Source organism: Oenanthe melanoleuca, chromosome 3 (genome assembly GCF_029582105.1).
Source record: "Oenanthe melanoleuca isolate GR-GAL-2019-014 chromosome 3, OMel1.0, whole genome shotgun sequence".
NCBI classification, from domain to species: Eukaryota; Metazoa; Chordata; class Aves; order Passeriformes; family Muscicapidae; genus Oenanthe; species Oenanthe melanoleuca.
In genome coordinates, this window is record NC_079336.1 from 16,048,932 (window position 1) to 16,064,337 (window position 15,406).

The 15,406-nt window shown below is 44.0% G+C and overlaps 1 protein-coding gene across 1 annotated transcript; it reads right to left on the bottom strand.

Annotated features, from left to right (window-relative positions):
• Positions 1 to 662: 662 nt before the first annotated feature.
• On the bottom strand, positions 663 to 1,937 carry SOX11 (SRY-box transcription factor 11). Its single transcript, XM_056487391.1, has one exon. The coding sequence runs from the start codon at positions 1,887 to 1,889 to the stop codon at positions 678 to 680; it is 1,212 nt and encodes a 403-aa protein (XP_056343366.1). The 5' UTR covers positions 1,890 to 1,937; the 3' UTR covers positions 663 to 677.
• Positions 1,938 to 15,406: the final 13,469 nt, after the last annotated feature.

Sequence of the window (15,406 nt, forward strand, 5' to 3'; positions counted from 1 at the left end):
TTCAATCAAGGAGGTATAAGGGAACAAGTTACAAAAAAAAAAAAAGTTGGCAAGTAGAAATCACATTTGTAAAACCATAAACAATTTGATCTGAAAAGTAAACTCTGATCTTAAGTCAGTTCAGTTATTTGTAAGCGTTTGTACAGTCTGCATTTTTTCAAGCTCCCTGCAGCTTTGTTAAGAATCGGATGCATAGAAGACATCAGTTTTCTCCCTCCAAAAAAAGTTGCAATGGTCCCTTTCGGAAAAAAAAAAAATAAAAAAATCATAACAGTTCATTAAGATCTCTCACGGGAAAAAAAATAAAAATCCACAAACCCCCTTGAGTAACAGTTGTGCTGCCAAAAGACTTCTTCGCAGACCATCTTCCAGACTTCAATCAGAGACCGACAAGCTTCAAACAGCGCCTTCTGTATCATTTTTCCCCCAGTCCCATTTGCCTTTGCTGTTGTTGTAGTGATCACCAAACATAATAAAAATTAAAAAACACAAAAATAAAAATTAAAAAAAAAAATAAAATCACAACTCCCGGGCTCGGAACTAACTTCGAGATTTTTTTTTTTTTTTAAAGAAAACAAGACTTATTTTTTTAATCATCATCATCATCATCACCACCGCCGGCGTCGCACCGCTCCAGCTCCGCCGCTGTCGCCGCCCGCCCTGGCCGCCGCCCCCGCTCAGTACGTGAACACCAGGTCGGAGAAGTTCGCTTCCAGCCAGTCGCCCGCGATCATCTCGCTCAGCTCCGGGGTACAGTAGTCGGGGAATTCGAAGTGGGAGCCGAGGCTGCCCTCGCTGAAGGAGTCCAGGTCCTTGTCCACCAGCGAGAGGGAGAGGTTGCCGCCGGCGGCGCCCGCCCCCAGCTCGGCGGCGGCGTGGCCGTGCTGGGAGAAGTTGAGGCTGAGGTCGAAGAGCAGGTCGTCCGCCTCCTCGCTGCCGGCCGACGAGGTGGAGATGGAGCGGGAGGAGGCCGGGGAGAGGCCGGGCGGCTGCTGCGGCGGCGGCGGGCCCTGCTTGGTGATGTTCTTGAAGCTGTAGTAGAGTCTGCTGCCGCCGCCCGCCGCCGCGGCGCCGCCCCGCACCTCCTCGTACAGGCTGGCCCCCTCGGTGGACTCCGCCGAGGAGCTCAAGGTGGGGCTGGCCGGCACTTTGGCCACGTTGTACCGCCGCAGCTGCTGCGGCCCCGGCTCCTCGTCCTCGTCCTCCTCCTCCGCCTCCTGCTTGATCCGCAGCTGCAGCTCATCCTCGTCCTCGTCGTCCTCCTCCTCCTCGTCCATGAAGACGCACTTGACCGTCTTGCTGCTCACTTTCAGGGTGCCGAAGACGTACTCGTCTCCCGCGTAGTCCCCGTGGTGGGCGGCTTTGGCTCCCGGCTTGGGGGGCGAGGAGCCGGAGGAGGCTTTCAGCTTGCTGCACTTCTTGCTGGAGCTCTTGGCGCTCTTGCTGCCGCCGCTGCTCGCGGGCGCGTTTTTCTCGGGACTTTGGCTGGCGTTGGGCTTGGCCGACGGGTCCATTTTGGGCTTTTTCCTGGGACGGTACTTGTAGTCGGGGTAATCAGCCATGTGCTTGAGCCGCAGCCTCTCCGCCTCCCGGATGAAAGGGATCTTCTCGCTGTCCTTCAGCATTTTCCACCGCTTGCCCAGGCGCTTGGAGATCTCCGCGTTGTGCATGTCCGGGGACTGCTCCATGATTTTTCTCCGCTCGATCTTGGACCACACCATGAAGGCGTTCATCGGTCTCTTTATGTGCCCCGACGCCGTTTTGCACCAGTCCGGGTCGCTCTCGTCTAAAGCGACGGGGCTGCAAGCCATGAACTCGCCCTCCTCGGTGTCCATCGCTTCCCGGGGCAGGTTGCCCTCCGCCTCCGTACTCTCCGCCTGCTGCACCATGGTGGGCTCTCGCCGAGGCGCCGCTCCCCTCCGAGCCAACAAAGCCGCTCCGCCGCCGCCCCCTCGCAGCGCCGCACCTTGCCCCTGCTGCGAGCCGCGCCGAGCCGCTCGGTGAGGCGGGGCCGGGCCGGCGGGCGCCCTTCGCTGCCTGCGCTCGGTGCGGTGCCGGTGCCGGTGCCGCCCGCTCCCCGCGCTGGGCCGGGCCGGGCCGGGTCGGGCGCGGCTGGGCTGGTGCGCTGGGCGCGCGCTGTGCCCGTCCCCGGCCTCGCGCCGCCGCCCGCCCTGCGCGCGCTGCCCGTCCTGCGAAACTCCCGGCTCCGCGCCGCGCGCGTTATCAGCGCCTGATATGGGTGACATCACTGCCGCCGCCGGCCAATGGCGCCGCTCGGCGCCGCCCGCCGCCACGCCCACCGCGCCGCGCGCCGACACACCCCCCGCGCCGTGTGGGGGGCGGCCGCGGCGGGAGGCGCCGGCGGCGCTGCCCGGCTCTCGGCCGCTCTGTCCGCCCGGGGGTCGGCACTGCTGCCGTGAGGGGCTTCGCCCGCCGCGCCGCGCCCCGCCCCGCCGCCGGGCGCGTAGCGGTGCGGTGCGGCTCGGTGCGGTGCGGGGCGCGGCGGGGCGGCGGCGGCTCCCCCGAGTCTCGCTCCCTCGGCAGGCCGCGGAGGCTCGGGCGGGCGGCAGGGGGCGCTGGCGCTCCGCGGCCGCCGCGGCCTCGGCTCCTGCGGCGGCACCGCCGGGACCGGACCCGACCCGCCCCGCCGTGGGCTGCGGGCGGATCTCCGCGGGCACGGCGGGCTCCGCGCCTGGCTTCCTGCCCTCCGCCCCGAGCCCCGGAGGAGCGCTCCGGGCCCTCGGCTCCCTGTCCTCCTTGCGCTTCTTCCGGTGTCTGGCCGGTAGGGAGCGGGGCGGGGAGAGCGCAGGTAGAGCTGGTGCGCTCCCGGCTCCCTGCGGTGCGGACGGTGCCTCGGCATCTCCGGCCTGCTGCCGGCGGTGCCCGGGCACGGGGGTCCCCCCGTCCCCCGGCTGTCCGCAGCAGGGACCTGACAATCGCCGCACCCTCCTGGAGGCACTTACCGCGTGCTGCAGGCGGAGGATAAAGACTCCTTCCCTTCTCTAAATTTCACAGCGTGAAAATATACAGGAAGCATCAAATACTGCTTTATGTTTATTTGTTTGTGTGTTTGTTTTCTCAGAAGCATCAGGTTATTCAGGACTCCGAAGCGGATCCACCTATCCGGATAATCAATCCCATGTTTGGTTTTATTGTCTGAAATCCAAAGGTGACAGTGTGCTATGCACCTGTGGTTATTTTAATTGCAAAATGTGTGCTGGAGACGAGTTCACATACTGTTTTGTGGGTTCCTTTGTGCTTTTCCAGCTACCGTTTGCAGTTACTACAAAAAGTTTAGTAAGTTTTGTGATGGTTGCTGGCTGTATACGGGCATAATGGCAATGAGAGGAATGAGCATAGCCTCTCTTCTGCCAGGGCACATCCTATGAACTGGTGCTAATGGGGCAGTAGGTCCCCTGGTGCATCATCCTCTAATTATCCCGGGGATTCATTTTCCTCAGACTACAGTAAAATTACTGTGTTTGGATGATGTGACTCTGATATCATAGGGCTGCAGTGACTAGTGCTGTTACAGGAACAAAAACAAAAAAAGAGAAAAAACATCACACACCTCTTTTAGCTGTATGGATAAGTTAGGCCTGCCAGGTCTCAGCTGCATTTGTCGGGAGTCAAGTGGAGTTTGAAGGATACATTTGAGGCAGATACAAAGTGTTATGTCACTTCCCTTGCCTGACCCCAGTGGGGTGTACAGAGCAGAGGGAAGGAAAAGGGCATAGCTGAAAAAGGTTCAGTTACCTCATTGTAAAGATGGGTTTTGAAAAATAGTGCTGTGCCTCTCCAGGACTGCCCCCAGCTGTGATTTCTGCTCTGAGGCTTGTTGCCACTTCTCTCTCTCTCTGACTGCACTTGGTGGTACAATCTAGCTCAATAGTAATGTCTATCCTTTAAGACACAGGAGATAAAATGGAAAATTTGACTGGCAGGTTTCTCAACCTGTCATAAAACGTTAAAGTTTAGAGAAACCACATGAGAAGAGGGCGCAGTACCTCTGGGAGGGAGTGCCTGAGTTCCTGTCGCAGCTGTGGTCAGCTGTGGCCTCTCCGGGGAGGGCTGTTGGCAGGACCGGGCATTCCTTCCACGAGGACTCTGAGTTTGGCACTTCCTGCTCCATCCGGCTCAAAGTGAGGGTTTGCTCAAACTGGGCACACTGTGGAGCCTTCTGTGGCGCCACAATTTTGTAAAAATTGAGAGTAAGTTTCTTGTAGTGGTGATGCATACAGGAGTCTCAGGAGTGTGTAGGTGCCTGAGCGCCTCGGGGGAAGGCAGCAGAATACCAATGTCTCACCTAACCCTGTTTCTTAGTATCTTTCTGTAACTACCAATATTCAGATACCTAATGAGAGATTCTGCAGTTTTTACATGAATTTTGAATAGAAATAATGGTGTAATTTGGAGAAATGAAAAGTATCAAAATGTTTTAATTTGTTTTTGGCATTTATGGGAGATTTTGTTATGTCATATATGTTGCATAAAATTCAAGCTGATGAAATGAAAATTGAATCTTCATTTCCTGTAAAGGGAATCAAATCAATGAATTTTCAATAAGTACTGCTATTTTTTTTTTTTTCCAAATCATTTAAAAAAAAAAACCCATAAACTGCTTTGGAAAATTTTCACTCAATTGCAATGGAAGCCATATAATCAGTGTTGATAAGGTTGGGACTCCATACACCAGGGTGACAGATCTGACATTTAACACATTAAGATTGGGAGAGATCATTTTTAATAAAGCTTTGGTGTCATTTGAATCCACTGTCATTACACCAGGCTTCTGGGATATTTCCACTCCTTCACGTGTGTCCCTCTGAAGAAGTGCATTAATACTATGGGTATCACATAATTTTCATAAATCCCATTTTCTTTTTTTTTTTTTTTTTTTTTTTTGTTAAATCTCATTTTCTGAGTGTCTTGGCAACATTTCAATTTTTCCTCAAAACTGATCTTTTAAGTATAAACAGCATTACTGTTTTCTTATGCTTGTCCATGTTATGTTTTGGTTGTTTTTTGTTGAATTTTAAGGGTAATGCTACGGAGATAATGAAGCTGAAAACAGACTGACAAATAATAGCCACACTCTACAAAACAAACAAACAAACAAACAAAAAAGCTTAAGGATTTTAGAAATCTGATTAAATGGGTACATGAATAAATAGATATTACTGTTAAAGAATTTTATGTTCTAAAAAGCAGTTCAATAATTGTATGTGTGCATGTATATTCCTATTAGAGTGCAGCAGTTAGAACTAACAGCCCACTACTCGTTCTTTTGAAATTCAAATGAATAATCATCTTCCCATTATCTAGGTCAATAGGAGGCTGGGCTAGCCCAGAAAGTGGGAAAAAAACAGGTAAAACAGGATTCACTAAAGAGCTTAATGCTTTTCTCCTTGGATGGAGCCTGTTTTTGTGGGTCTGCATCTACACTGGGTTTCCCGGTACTCTAGCTCGGGGGTGTGTTATTCTGAGTGACCTGAAGTGTGAGAATGGCACTGGAAGCACTGAGGTGTCCTCGGCAAGAAGCTGATGAGGTGCCTCCAAAGGCCTGAAGCCAGCAGGAAGCACTTCATGTGGGAATATTAGCCCTTTGCATGTGGCCCAGTGTGCCTGCATCTACCCCAGCAGTGCTTAGAAAGGTGAGGAATGTTTTTAAGAGACTGACCTTATGCAGTCCTTTCAGGATGCTGACTACCAAACAGGAATTAAATATGTGCAAAAACAGGTTTGTAGTTCAAGAAATTGTGTTTTAGGAAAGTGGAGGATATTTCCTGTTAAATTTGAGTAAACTGAATACCAAGATTTTTACTGTGCTAACTCTGGTGATAAATAGTACTATGAGTACAGTGTTCTTTTGACTATTTATTTCTTGTCCTGAATTGTGCTGCGGATTTTTGCCTGGAGAGCCCAAAATGACTTTGCCTGGGGAATGTGTGGGAAAGCTGGAGTTACGCACCTTCTGCAAGGTGTGGGAAGTGGTTTCAGTCACAAGCTGTGGATTCAGAATGAAAGAAGAAAGAATTACAGTGTCAAGAGGGTTTTGTCTTAATAGAAAGCATATGATGAATTCTGAACGGAGGGGTCACACCCAAGGTTAGTTCACAGACACATTTCCTAGAGATCTTCTCTGGAATAAACATAAATTCCTTGAGTCTTGCATTCATGAGGAAAAAAAGAAGCTGTGGGCTTACTTCATGTTGGCTAACACACGGTAAAATAGTGAAAAGGCACACAGACTGTGCTTTTTAAGATTTGTTAAATCTTCCCTGCCTTAGTGTTTTTATCTTAAGCTTCTAATTCACATGAAAAAGCCAATTTCCTTGTCATTGCTAGGAAAATGGATCCTTTCCTCTTCTTTTCTGCATGGTATCCATACCCTTGGATTGTGTAAGGCTGGTTTACATAAAGTCTTTATTTTGAAAATGAAAGTTCCTAGAGCTGACAGGTGTCATGACCAAACTTCAGATGAAGAGGTAAAGCGGACTCATTTAACTGAAAAAGACTAATCATTTGAGAGGATAAATTAGTTTAACCATAATCTAGAAAACATTCACATCCAGTTTGAAACTAAATGCAGACAAAGGTATCTGGATGTATTACACCTTGAGTTTTTTTTACAAAAATAATTTAATTTTGTGCATCAGACACCACTCTGGTGAGGGCAGTCTGAGGGTGGTTTTCTAGCTTCTTAGCACAAAGTGTGGCATCTTCCCAAGCAGTGTGACCCTCTGCTGCTGGAGGAGTCCAGCTGGAGCCCAGAGAAGCTGTTGGTGGGGGCCGGAGCAGCTCAACTCATCTCCTGCCAGACCTAAATACCCCACTTACTCATTGTCCAGTGCCCAGCTCTGCTCCTGGCCACAAAACAGAGCTGTGACAGAAGTACTGATTTTGAGCTGCCTGCTGTCTGTAGGTAGCCCTAGGAACATTGATTACTGTTTGTAAACACACGATCAGCAAAGACATCTAGAGACAAAGTGATTGTGTGCGTGGGTTGAAATAACCCAGGACTTAAAACTGGTTTAGAAAGTAACCCTATTCTTGCAGCTATGTGGTGAGTCCGAGTCTGGCATCCTGGAGTAGGTTGTTGCTCCAACACCCTCCCCTAAGGCATTGTTGGATGACAATGCTATCTCACTGGGACAACATGGATGGGCCATTTCCTCTCAGCCCCGACATACCTATCTTACACAACAAGATGTTTTAAGATACCAAGATACATGACTTACTGATTTTTTGTAATATCCTGATTGGAAAGTGCATCTTATTAAAAAAAAAATCCAGTATATAATTTATGTAACATGTACATTCAAAACCATTTTATGCTCTAAAAAGCAGCATTAAAAATAGTGTTGGGGTATTCCACGTACATTGCACCCCTCTCAGATTTTTGTTTTCAAGACAAATATTTTCCTTATTGACTGTGTTATTAAAACCTGGCAGGGTCTTTTCTATCCCACAGATCATTGTAGTACTGGTAGTTTTGTTTGGGAGATAATTTCCTCAGCCACTTGTGTGTAACCCTATTGATTTGAACGTCTGCCCCCAGCAACACCTGTGCAAATCCACGGATGGCACTGGGATTGCACAGATGCCATGGAGGGCATATTCTGGCATACAGGACATTTATTACTGGTGGTGATGCATGAGATGGAAGGGATCCAGGACTCAGGCTGAGTTTGTGCAGCTGGCAGTTAGAAATTTACTTGCAGACTGAGCTCATTGGGTAGAAAAATCAGTGAGATAATGAATCCAGAGCCCACCGTGCCATTTTTACCAAATCACTTTAGGGCAGAAGAACAATTTAGAAGAGATGTGTCTCTTATTAAAAGTGTCTGAAAATCCTACTTGAAAAAACATGGAGAGAATCCCATAAGAGATTATATTGCAGATATTTGATACCAGAAATTGTTGTTTCTAGGCTTGTTTAAATGGAAATGTTTACTTGTCTCTGCTGAAAAATTGATGCAAGTAAGTTTAATGTGTGAATTTAAAACAATTTTATCTTAATATTAATTACTCAGCCACCAGTTATACAAAATTAAATGGAAAACACTTATTTTTAACACGTTTTATTTTGATTGATATGAAGTCTTTGACAAAAATCAGAACAATTCAAAGTGACAGAGTTTATTCATAATGCTATACGTTTCTATTGCTGGCCTATAGACATTGAAATCCACAGTGTTTTAGCAGGTCTCTTAGGAAAAAGTGTTGTACCCTGAACCAATTATAGACCCTTTCTGGCTAAATTGCAGAGCCAGTTTGCTTGATATGGGTAATTTGATGTTGTAAAGTATTTGTCAGTACCCTAGGGTAGTCTCTTAGGGCACACAGGTTTCACTGTGTAATATTTCACACTTTTGTGCCAGTTAACCTGCTTAGTTGCAGACTATTTACGACTCATTTAGGATTTATTACATCATGTACTTAATTTATGCAATATGCTTAAAGCTTCCCTTCATAAAGTCTAGAATGATAATAATATTTTTTTTTGTAATGGACTTGCTTACTATTTTGGGTGGGAGAGGGGAAGGAAGTCTTTTTAATCCATCAGGCTCTTTAGAATGTGGAAATTTAGCAAGGATGTGGCAAAGATGCATAAAAATGTGTTCATTAGGCACCACACCAATATACCCATTAGAGACATAAAGCATGTGCACATTTGAATAGACATGGACACAGAGGTTTATCCTTAAGCTTTTCCCAGCCCTCACTGACAGCCAAATAACATTGGAACCTATAAAATGGACACAGGGAGGTTTTTTTGGTCTGCTGTTGTGAAGGAGGCAGCAACATCACCTTCTGCAGGAAAGACACTTAGCAAGTCTCATGTCCCATGTGCTCACTGGATTTGGACCTGCTCATCACTTCCCTTTGGATACACCAGTATGGGGTAAGTGAAAAGCCACTCTGAGGCAGGACTCACACAGAGAGCAGGATTCTGCAAAAATCTGCAGGAGTTTTGCTTAGTTTTGCTTGCCCTAAATGCCACCTAAGTCCCATGCCATTTCCTAATCAGAATATGGAGTTACCCAAGGGCATTGCTGTCCTCTGAGGTTAGTGTGGAGTCCCACAGCAGAGCCCAGCTCGGAGGGGTGGGCTGTGCTCTCCCTGCCTGTGCTCCATGTGTGCCTGCAGTGGCTGAGCTCGGTGGTGTGTGCTGCCTGCACAAGGTAACCTCCTTCCCACCGAGCTGAAGGTTCTTAGCATAGGCAGGAGCCACTTGGAGCATGGAGTCAGCATCCTCCAGGTGCCCTGGCTGAGCTCCCATCCGAGCCACTTCTGCCTGGCTGTGGCAGAGCTCAGCTTGGAGAAGCTTGGATGGGCTTTTTGGGCTGCCCTGACTATTCCCTCCAGAGAGTTCTGGTAATCCTGCAAGCCTGGGCTTGTGCAGGCAAAATCCAAGTGAGAGAAATGCAACAGCTGTACAGTGGAAATGGAAATTAGAGCTTCATTATTGAACAAAGAAGCAAACCACATATTATTCCTATTGGTTATATAAATTTAGAGAAAAAAGGTTGTATGAAGTTCTTTATAAAGCTCTTTATGTCCTTGTTTTGTTATGTCCATGTAAATCTTTCTATTGCCATTGTTTTAAAAAGAAATAAATTTGACAAATGTTTCATTGCCCATTTTTTTTTCCAAATGAAAAATAAACAAACAAACCTCCTAGTTATAAATAATATCAGCAGTCAAAAGAAATTCTACAGTAGCTAAACAATGAAGGCACATAGAAATGCTGTTTATTTTATTTTTACCCAAGGCCCCACTGAATTCACAGGAATGAATTAAATATGTTGAGTGTGACTCTGGGCAAGTAGCACTTCAGTTAATACTGGGTTTAGTTTTCTATTTTTATTAAATTGTTATACATTTGGTTATTAATCTATTAGAAATGTATATGCATATTAAAGCACATTACTAATTACTATGAAAATCACTTTGTGTTCTTTCAGCTCCTAAAAGAATATTACTAAATATTCACCAAAACCAGGTAACTGAAAAAACCCAAGCATAGTGTTCCCCCTAATAGCCTTTGCTTTGTAGTGAAAATGAGAAACACTTACTTATTCTATCTACTATTTCTTATTTATGGATATGCTAGGAGATTCGAGGTGCATGCAAAACCCTGGCTGTACTAATCACTTAAGGATGGAGAACAAATTAATTTGGGGAAGATTGCCCACCTTAAACCAAAAGCCCAAACCGTCTGTCCCCCTCCCTCCTCCTTCCCTTACATTACAAACTGTGCACTGTTAGTATGAACACCACCAAGATATTCAATAACATCAGAGGCTTGAAGGTTTCCTGATGCTTTATTACACAATGATGAAAATATCATCACGCCTCTAACTTCATCAAATCAGGCATTTCATTACAGCATCCTGCAAGTATAGAAAACTGATTGTCTTGTGTCAGCATGGCCTGAATCCAGTTCTTGCATACAAGACATGGTTACTAATGATCTTTGCAAGTCAGATGAGACTTGGTCTTATTTATTCAGTTTTGCTGTACTAGGAATTGTTAAGACAGAGCAGCAAGTAGAAAAAGTTTATTACAGGTTATCATACAGTTTGTTTGATAAGGTGGTCAGTCAATAATAAACCAGAAATTAATAATTAATTGTGCTCTCTATTTGCACAGCAGTTGATATTTCGTGACAATGTGAAGTCTGAGGTAAGAAATTATTATCAGCAATTTGTAGAAGGGAGCTGCAGTTTTGGGGTTCTCCCTGCACTATCAGTACTGGTCAGAAAAGGATGGTACAGAGAGCCAGAAATGCTCTTCCTGATTCCTGTTTTCTGCTTTGCCTGGAAGGGCCTGGCTGTGTGAGCCAGGGGAATATCTGTGCTGCCAGCTAAGTAGTGTGTAGAGAGAGCCATTTATTACACACAGACTTGCCCCAAATACTGAGTACATGCCCAAACCTTCATTTGGGTGCAAGCAGTCCAGTATATGCCTCACCTTGCAGGGTAAATTCACAGTAAAGGGTGCTATCTCTTGAGAATAAGAATAACAGAGGTCTGTTCAACCCTTCCTGCAATACCTTGCATCTCCTTTCTCCTTCACTGCCCAAACTTCAGGAGAAGCAAGTGGGTTGCTAACTAGCTACACACAAGCTCAGAGTGCTCCCCAAGCTCTTCGTTTGGCAATTTACAGATAAACAAAACAAAGCAGGAAAGGAAGATCTGAATTAGTGCTAAAATAATTTGTCTAAGGCTACACAATGAGCCTGGCAGGACAGGAATAACCCTGGAATTCTCCCCATTAGAGTCCTGTGGACTCTTCAGCACAGTCCTGAGGCTAAATGAATAAGAACACTGAGGAGTCACGTTTGGAAAGACAGCTTGTACCATTCAATTGCTCCCATTTGGGGACAGGGTAAAGATCAAAAGCCAGCCCAAGGGGTGAGATATGTGAAAAGGAAGCATGGGGGTTTTTGTATGTGAACAGTTTTCTCTTGAAATAGATAATTAATTGGGAGAACCATCTACTTCTATTCTCCAGCAGGAAAAAAAAAATACTGTCATGTTGTTCCATTTCTGTGTTATTCTGGTAATGTATTTTAGTGACTGTATGCATTTCTGATTATTCACAAGTGCTTCACTGAGAGATTGAATTTACATTTTATCTAGACACCAGTCTTACCCAGAGTGATCTTTTTCATTTCAATGCTAGTTTGAAAATCCATTATTTGGTGTTCATTGTATGCAGGTTTTCATTTCCAGCAAGATTGCTGTGGCAGAAAAAATATAGACAAACTCATTGTCAAACTTTACTAAGTATGAGTTTTCTTGCAAGATAGAAAAAGCCTTCCTAGTTTCCCTGAGCACTGAGCTTGGAAAATGTGGGCCTGATTCTTGTTTCTTTTTGGAAGACAGTTTAGCATCCTCACCTCCCACTTGGAATCTGCCTTTCTCCCACCTGGACCCTTCTGGCTTTCAGAATGGCAGATATTGTTTCCCTCAAGGAACAAAATAATTCTGTATTTAAATCTAGGATTCTGGATCAACTGAAGTTCTGGCTCTGAAGCTCCTACTCAATATAATCTCAGTTATAGGAGTTGATTTACCAACATTGATCTTATTGGTTTCTTCAACTAATACTCAATAGTTAAAGTTGTTTCAAATATGCTTTCTTCCTGGAAAAATATTAGCATTAGTCAGTTCTGGTGGCTGTGATGGAAAACCAGCTCTGACTACACTCTCATGCCATCAAGTCCAAGTCAGGTAGTCACCATTCCACTGTTTTTCTCAGGAGCCCAAAATATTTATCCATGACCTGGTGCCTCTGCCTGGCACTCTGATTCTTTGGTTCAGATTTGGGGTCCTTTGTTGTTCCCAAAGTGCCAATACTTGTAGTCACTGTGAATTCTGAAAGACTACCCAGAAAAAACTGGAGCTGCTAGTTGAAATGTTGCTCATGAAGAATGCTATAAAAACTTCTGATTTAGAAATGCTGCATGAGAGCATAGATATTTCAATTTGAAATAAAGTAATAGAACTTTCTGTCAACTATTTGAAACAGGCTTTTAAATTAAATGAACAAGAAATGTGGATTTTAAGTTTATTGAGATTTTCTCATCTGTAATTTCTTGCTGCTGTTAAAAGCAATGAATTTTCAGTAACAGAATGATTTTGGCAAAATCACTATTTCTGAATTTTGCTTTGAGAAGAAATTGTCAATTATTTATTTGGCACAGCACTATTAATTGATGGTCAATTCTATAATACTCTAGATAATTTTGGAGACTGTCTTGTGTTTCTATTGGGCATTTTAGTGAACTAAGGAGGAATGAGAGGGGACTCAGGAGGTGATGCAATTGGCAAAGAGGGTGAGGAGAAAAGATGCAACACGGGAGGAAGGAGGGAAATGTAGAGGTCAAAATGTACAAAAATGGGACTAAAGTGCCATAATGCACTGAAAAATGCTAAAATTTTATAGCAAGGCACTGAGCAGGTAAATCACATTGGTAACATTTACTGTGTACAGATTTTTCTCTCTGAGCACTGTGCCAGTTTTCCTGCTAACAGTGGCAAGATTACCTTTGTAGACTTGAGGGGATGTAAGAAGCACAGAGAGCTGGACCATGCACTGAAATTCCCAGGGGAATGCAATCCTTTCTTCACACTGGGTTTGACACTTGAAGGCTGGAAAGTAGAGGAGGGAAAAACCCTGAGGCACAGCAATAGATGTGAGCTGCTGCAAGTTGGTCCCATCTTACCTCTCCTCTTTGTACCAAAGGTTTCTCAACAGTAATGAAAAAAGCTTGTTCAAAATGTGTGAAACCCACAGAGGGTCTGAGCTACAGACACTTGGTCCCTTTGGAAGGCAAAGGTGTTGTGCAGTGTTTCACAGCATTTCACTGCAATCTTGTCTTCAGCTTAATCTGGTAGTGAAATGTTTAAGCAAATAGCTACAAGAAAATGAGTTCTTAGGGCAGCTCCAATGTCATCCACAGGTGCAAGATAAGGTTAGCTATTGCTTTTTAAAGTGAAGATATTATTCTGCTCAAATGTGAAGTTAAATTGTGAATAATTCAACACAGGCCATAATTACCTATATTTGCGAAAAGACAATGCATTGTTTTCAAATACATTTCTTCTAGTTTGCTAATTTTTCACCCAACCTCAAAAAAAAAAAAAAAAAAAATCGTTTTTATGCTTCCAGTCCTTCTGCTTTTCCTGGTTGTGGGCATTTGCTGACAAGGCAATGAAATCTATCACTCTTGTTTTCCAGAAATGCTCCCCTGCCCCCACTTCTCTTTGCTCTTGACAACAACAGCACAGAAGAGTGCAGTCTTAAAACAAAATTTTCTACAGTGTGTCATGTTCCTGCTGAAATTTAATGATATTCAGGCCTAGGAGAAAAGAGCAGCTGCCCTCCAGGTGGTGTTCCATAAATGCTCCCCAGAACCCAGCAGGAAGCTGTATAAGTTCAATTCAGTGAAGCAAATTCAATCATTTGCCCCTTTGTAAATGGAGCATAAGCAGAAAAAAAAATTCTTTGAAGGATCCTAAGACAACAACTACACATACTTAAAAACTTAGAAACATTTTTTTTTTTTCTTGCATTACTGTATTTCATATAAGCTTTACAGGATCTTACCTATCCAGCAACAATTTCACTTTGCAGGTCTATGGAAAAAACATAAGAAATTCCTATAAAAATCCAATATTTGTTTCATTCACAATTCAAAAATTAGTGGTGACTAAATTGCTATAAGTTTAAGGACTTGTCTTCATAAGGTTTTTTTACAAACATTGTACAGCCTTCCCAAGGAATTAACTTTTTGTGGCAAACTTAATTAATGGAGCATCATTTGATTAAGTATGAAGACTACTGTGGATTTGCAATTCATGTTATTATTACTTCATTATAGATTCTTCCTACAAATTAAAACTACAGGAGTAAATTTTTGAAGCCACAGCTCCTTTTAATACTAATTGTGTTAGTGCCTAATATTCACAATTATCCATCACAGCCACCATCCCAATTTACAACTGGCTTTATTAATACAATATTCAAAATTACATCAACCACCCTGTTACAGCAGTCTGCCAGGTCTATTTTCTTGACATAAGTTAATGACAATATTTATACCCTAAAATATTTCTGTATGTTTGAAATTCACCTAGTAAACAACTTGAAAGTGATTTTTTCCCCTCTAATTTGCTGAACATTTGGCCTGATCTGCTTTTTATCTGAAAAAAGAAAGAAATATTTTAGAAAGTGATAAAAAACATTTTCTGTCCTCATTCAACTAAAGAACTAAAAATAATAAACAGCTTGGATTTGAAAACAGTAATTTGAAAAATGATTAATACATTATCTCTTGTGGCACTTTGTGGAAAAAAAATACAGAGCTAAAACTGTATACTGGAAACCGTTGAATTTTCCAGTGCATTTTCTGCTGGTAAAGTTTTAGAAGGGCTTTCATATTTTCTGAAAGTACATATGGAGAGGAAGCAGCTGGATTCACCTGATATCAAACTAATGATCCACTTTTGATGAGTGCTTTTAGAAAGGAGGAAGGTCTGGTTGCATCTCCTGAAAGGCTGTTCAAGGTCTCAAAATCTGGTTTTGGTATCTTTGAGTGGCACTGAATTAAGATGGCAAACGACAAAATCTCTAGTCCAGTTCTTGAAACTGTGTTTTCTTTATGGACTATTATGCTGTCACAACTCTACTTTTATAAGGTGCCTAAGTACAAATTTATACAACCATAAAATTTCTAAAGAAGCCATAAATGTCTTAGGGATAAATGTGATTGTTATCACAAAAGTGTGCATACTAGAGTGTGTATTTCACCAATATTCTCACTTGCCTTTACCAGATCAATAGTCATCTATTTTCACACCTTTTTTCTAATGCAGTAACAATCACTCTG

What these genes read in the sequence shown, in the direction of transcription:
- SOX11 (XM_056487391.1), bottom strand. Translation starts at nt 1,889, where the DNA reads ATGGTGCAGCAGGCGGAGAGTACGGAGGCGGAGGGCAACCTGCCCCGG.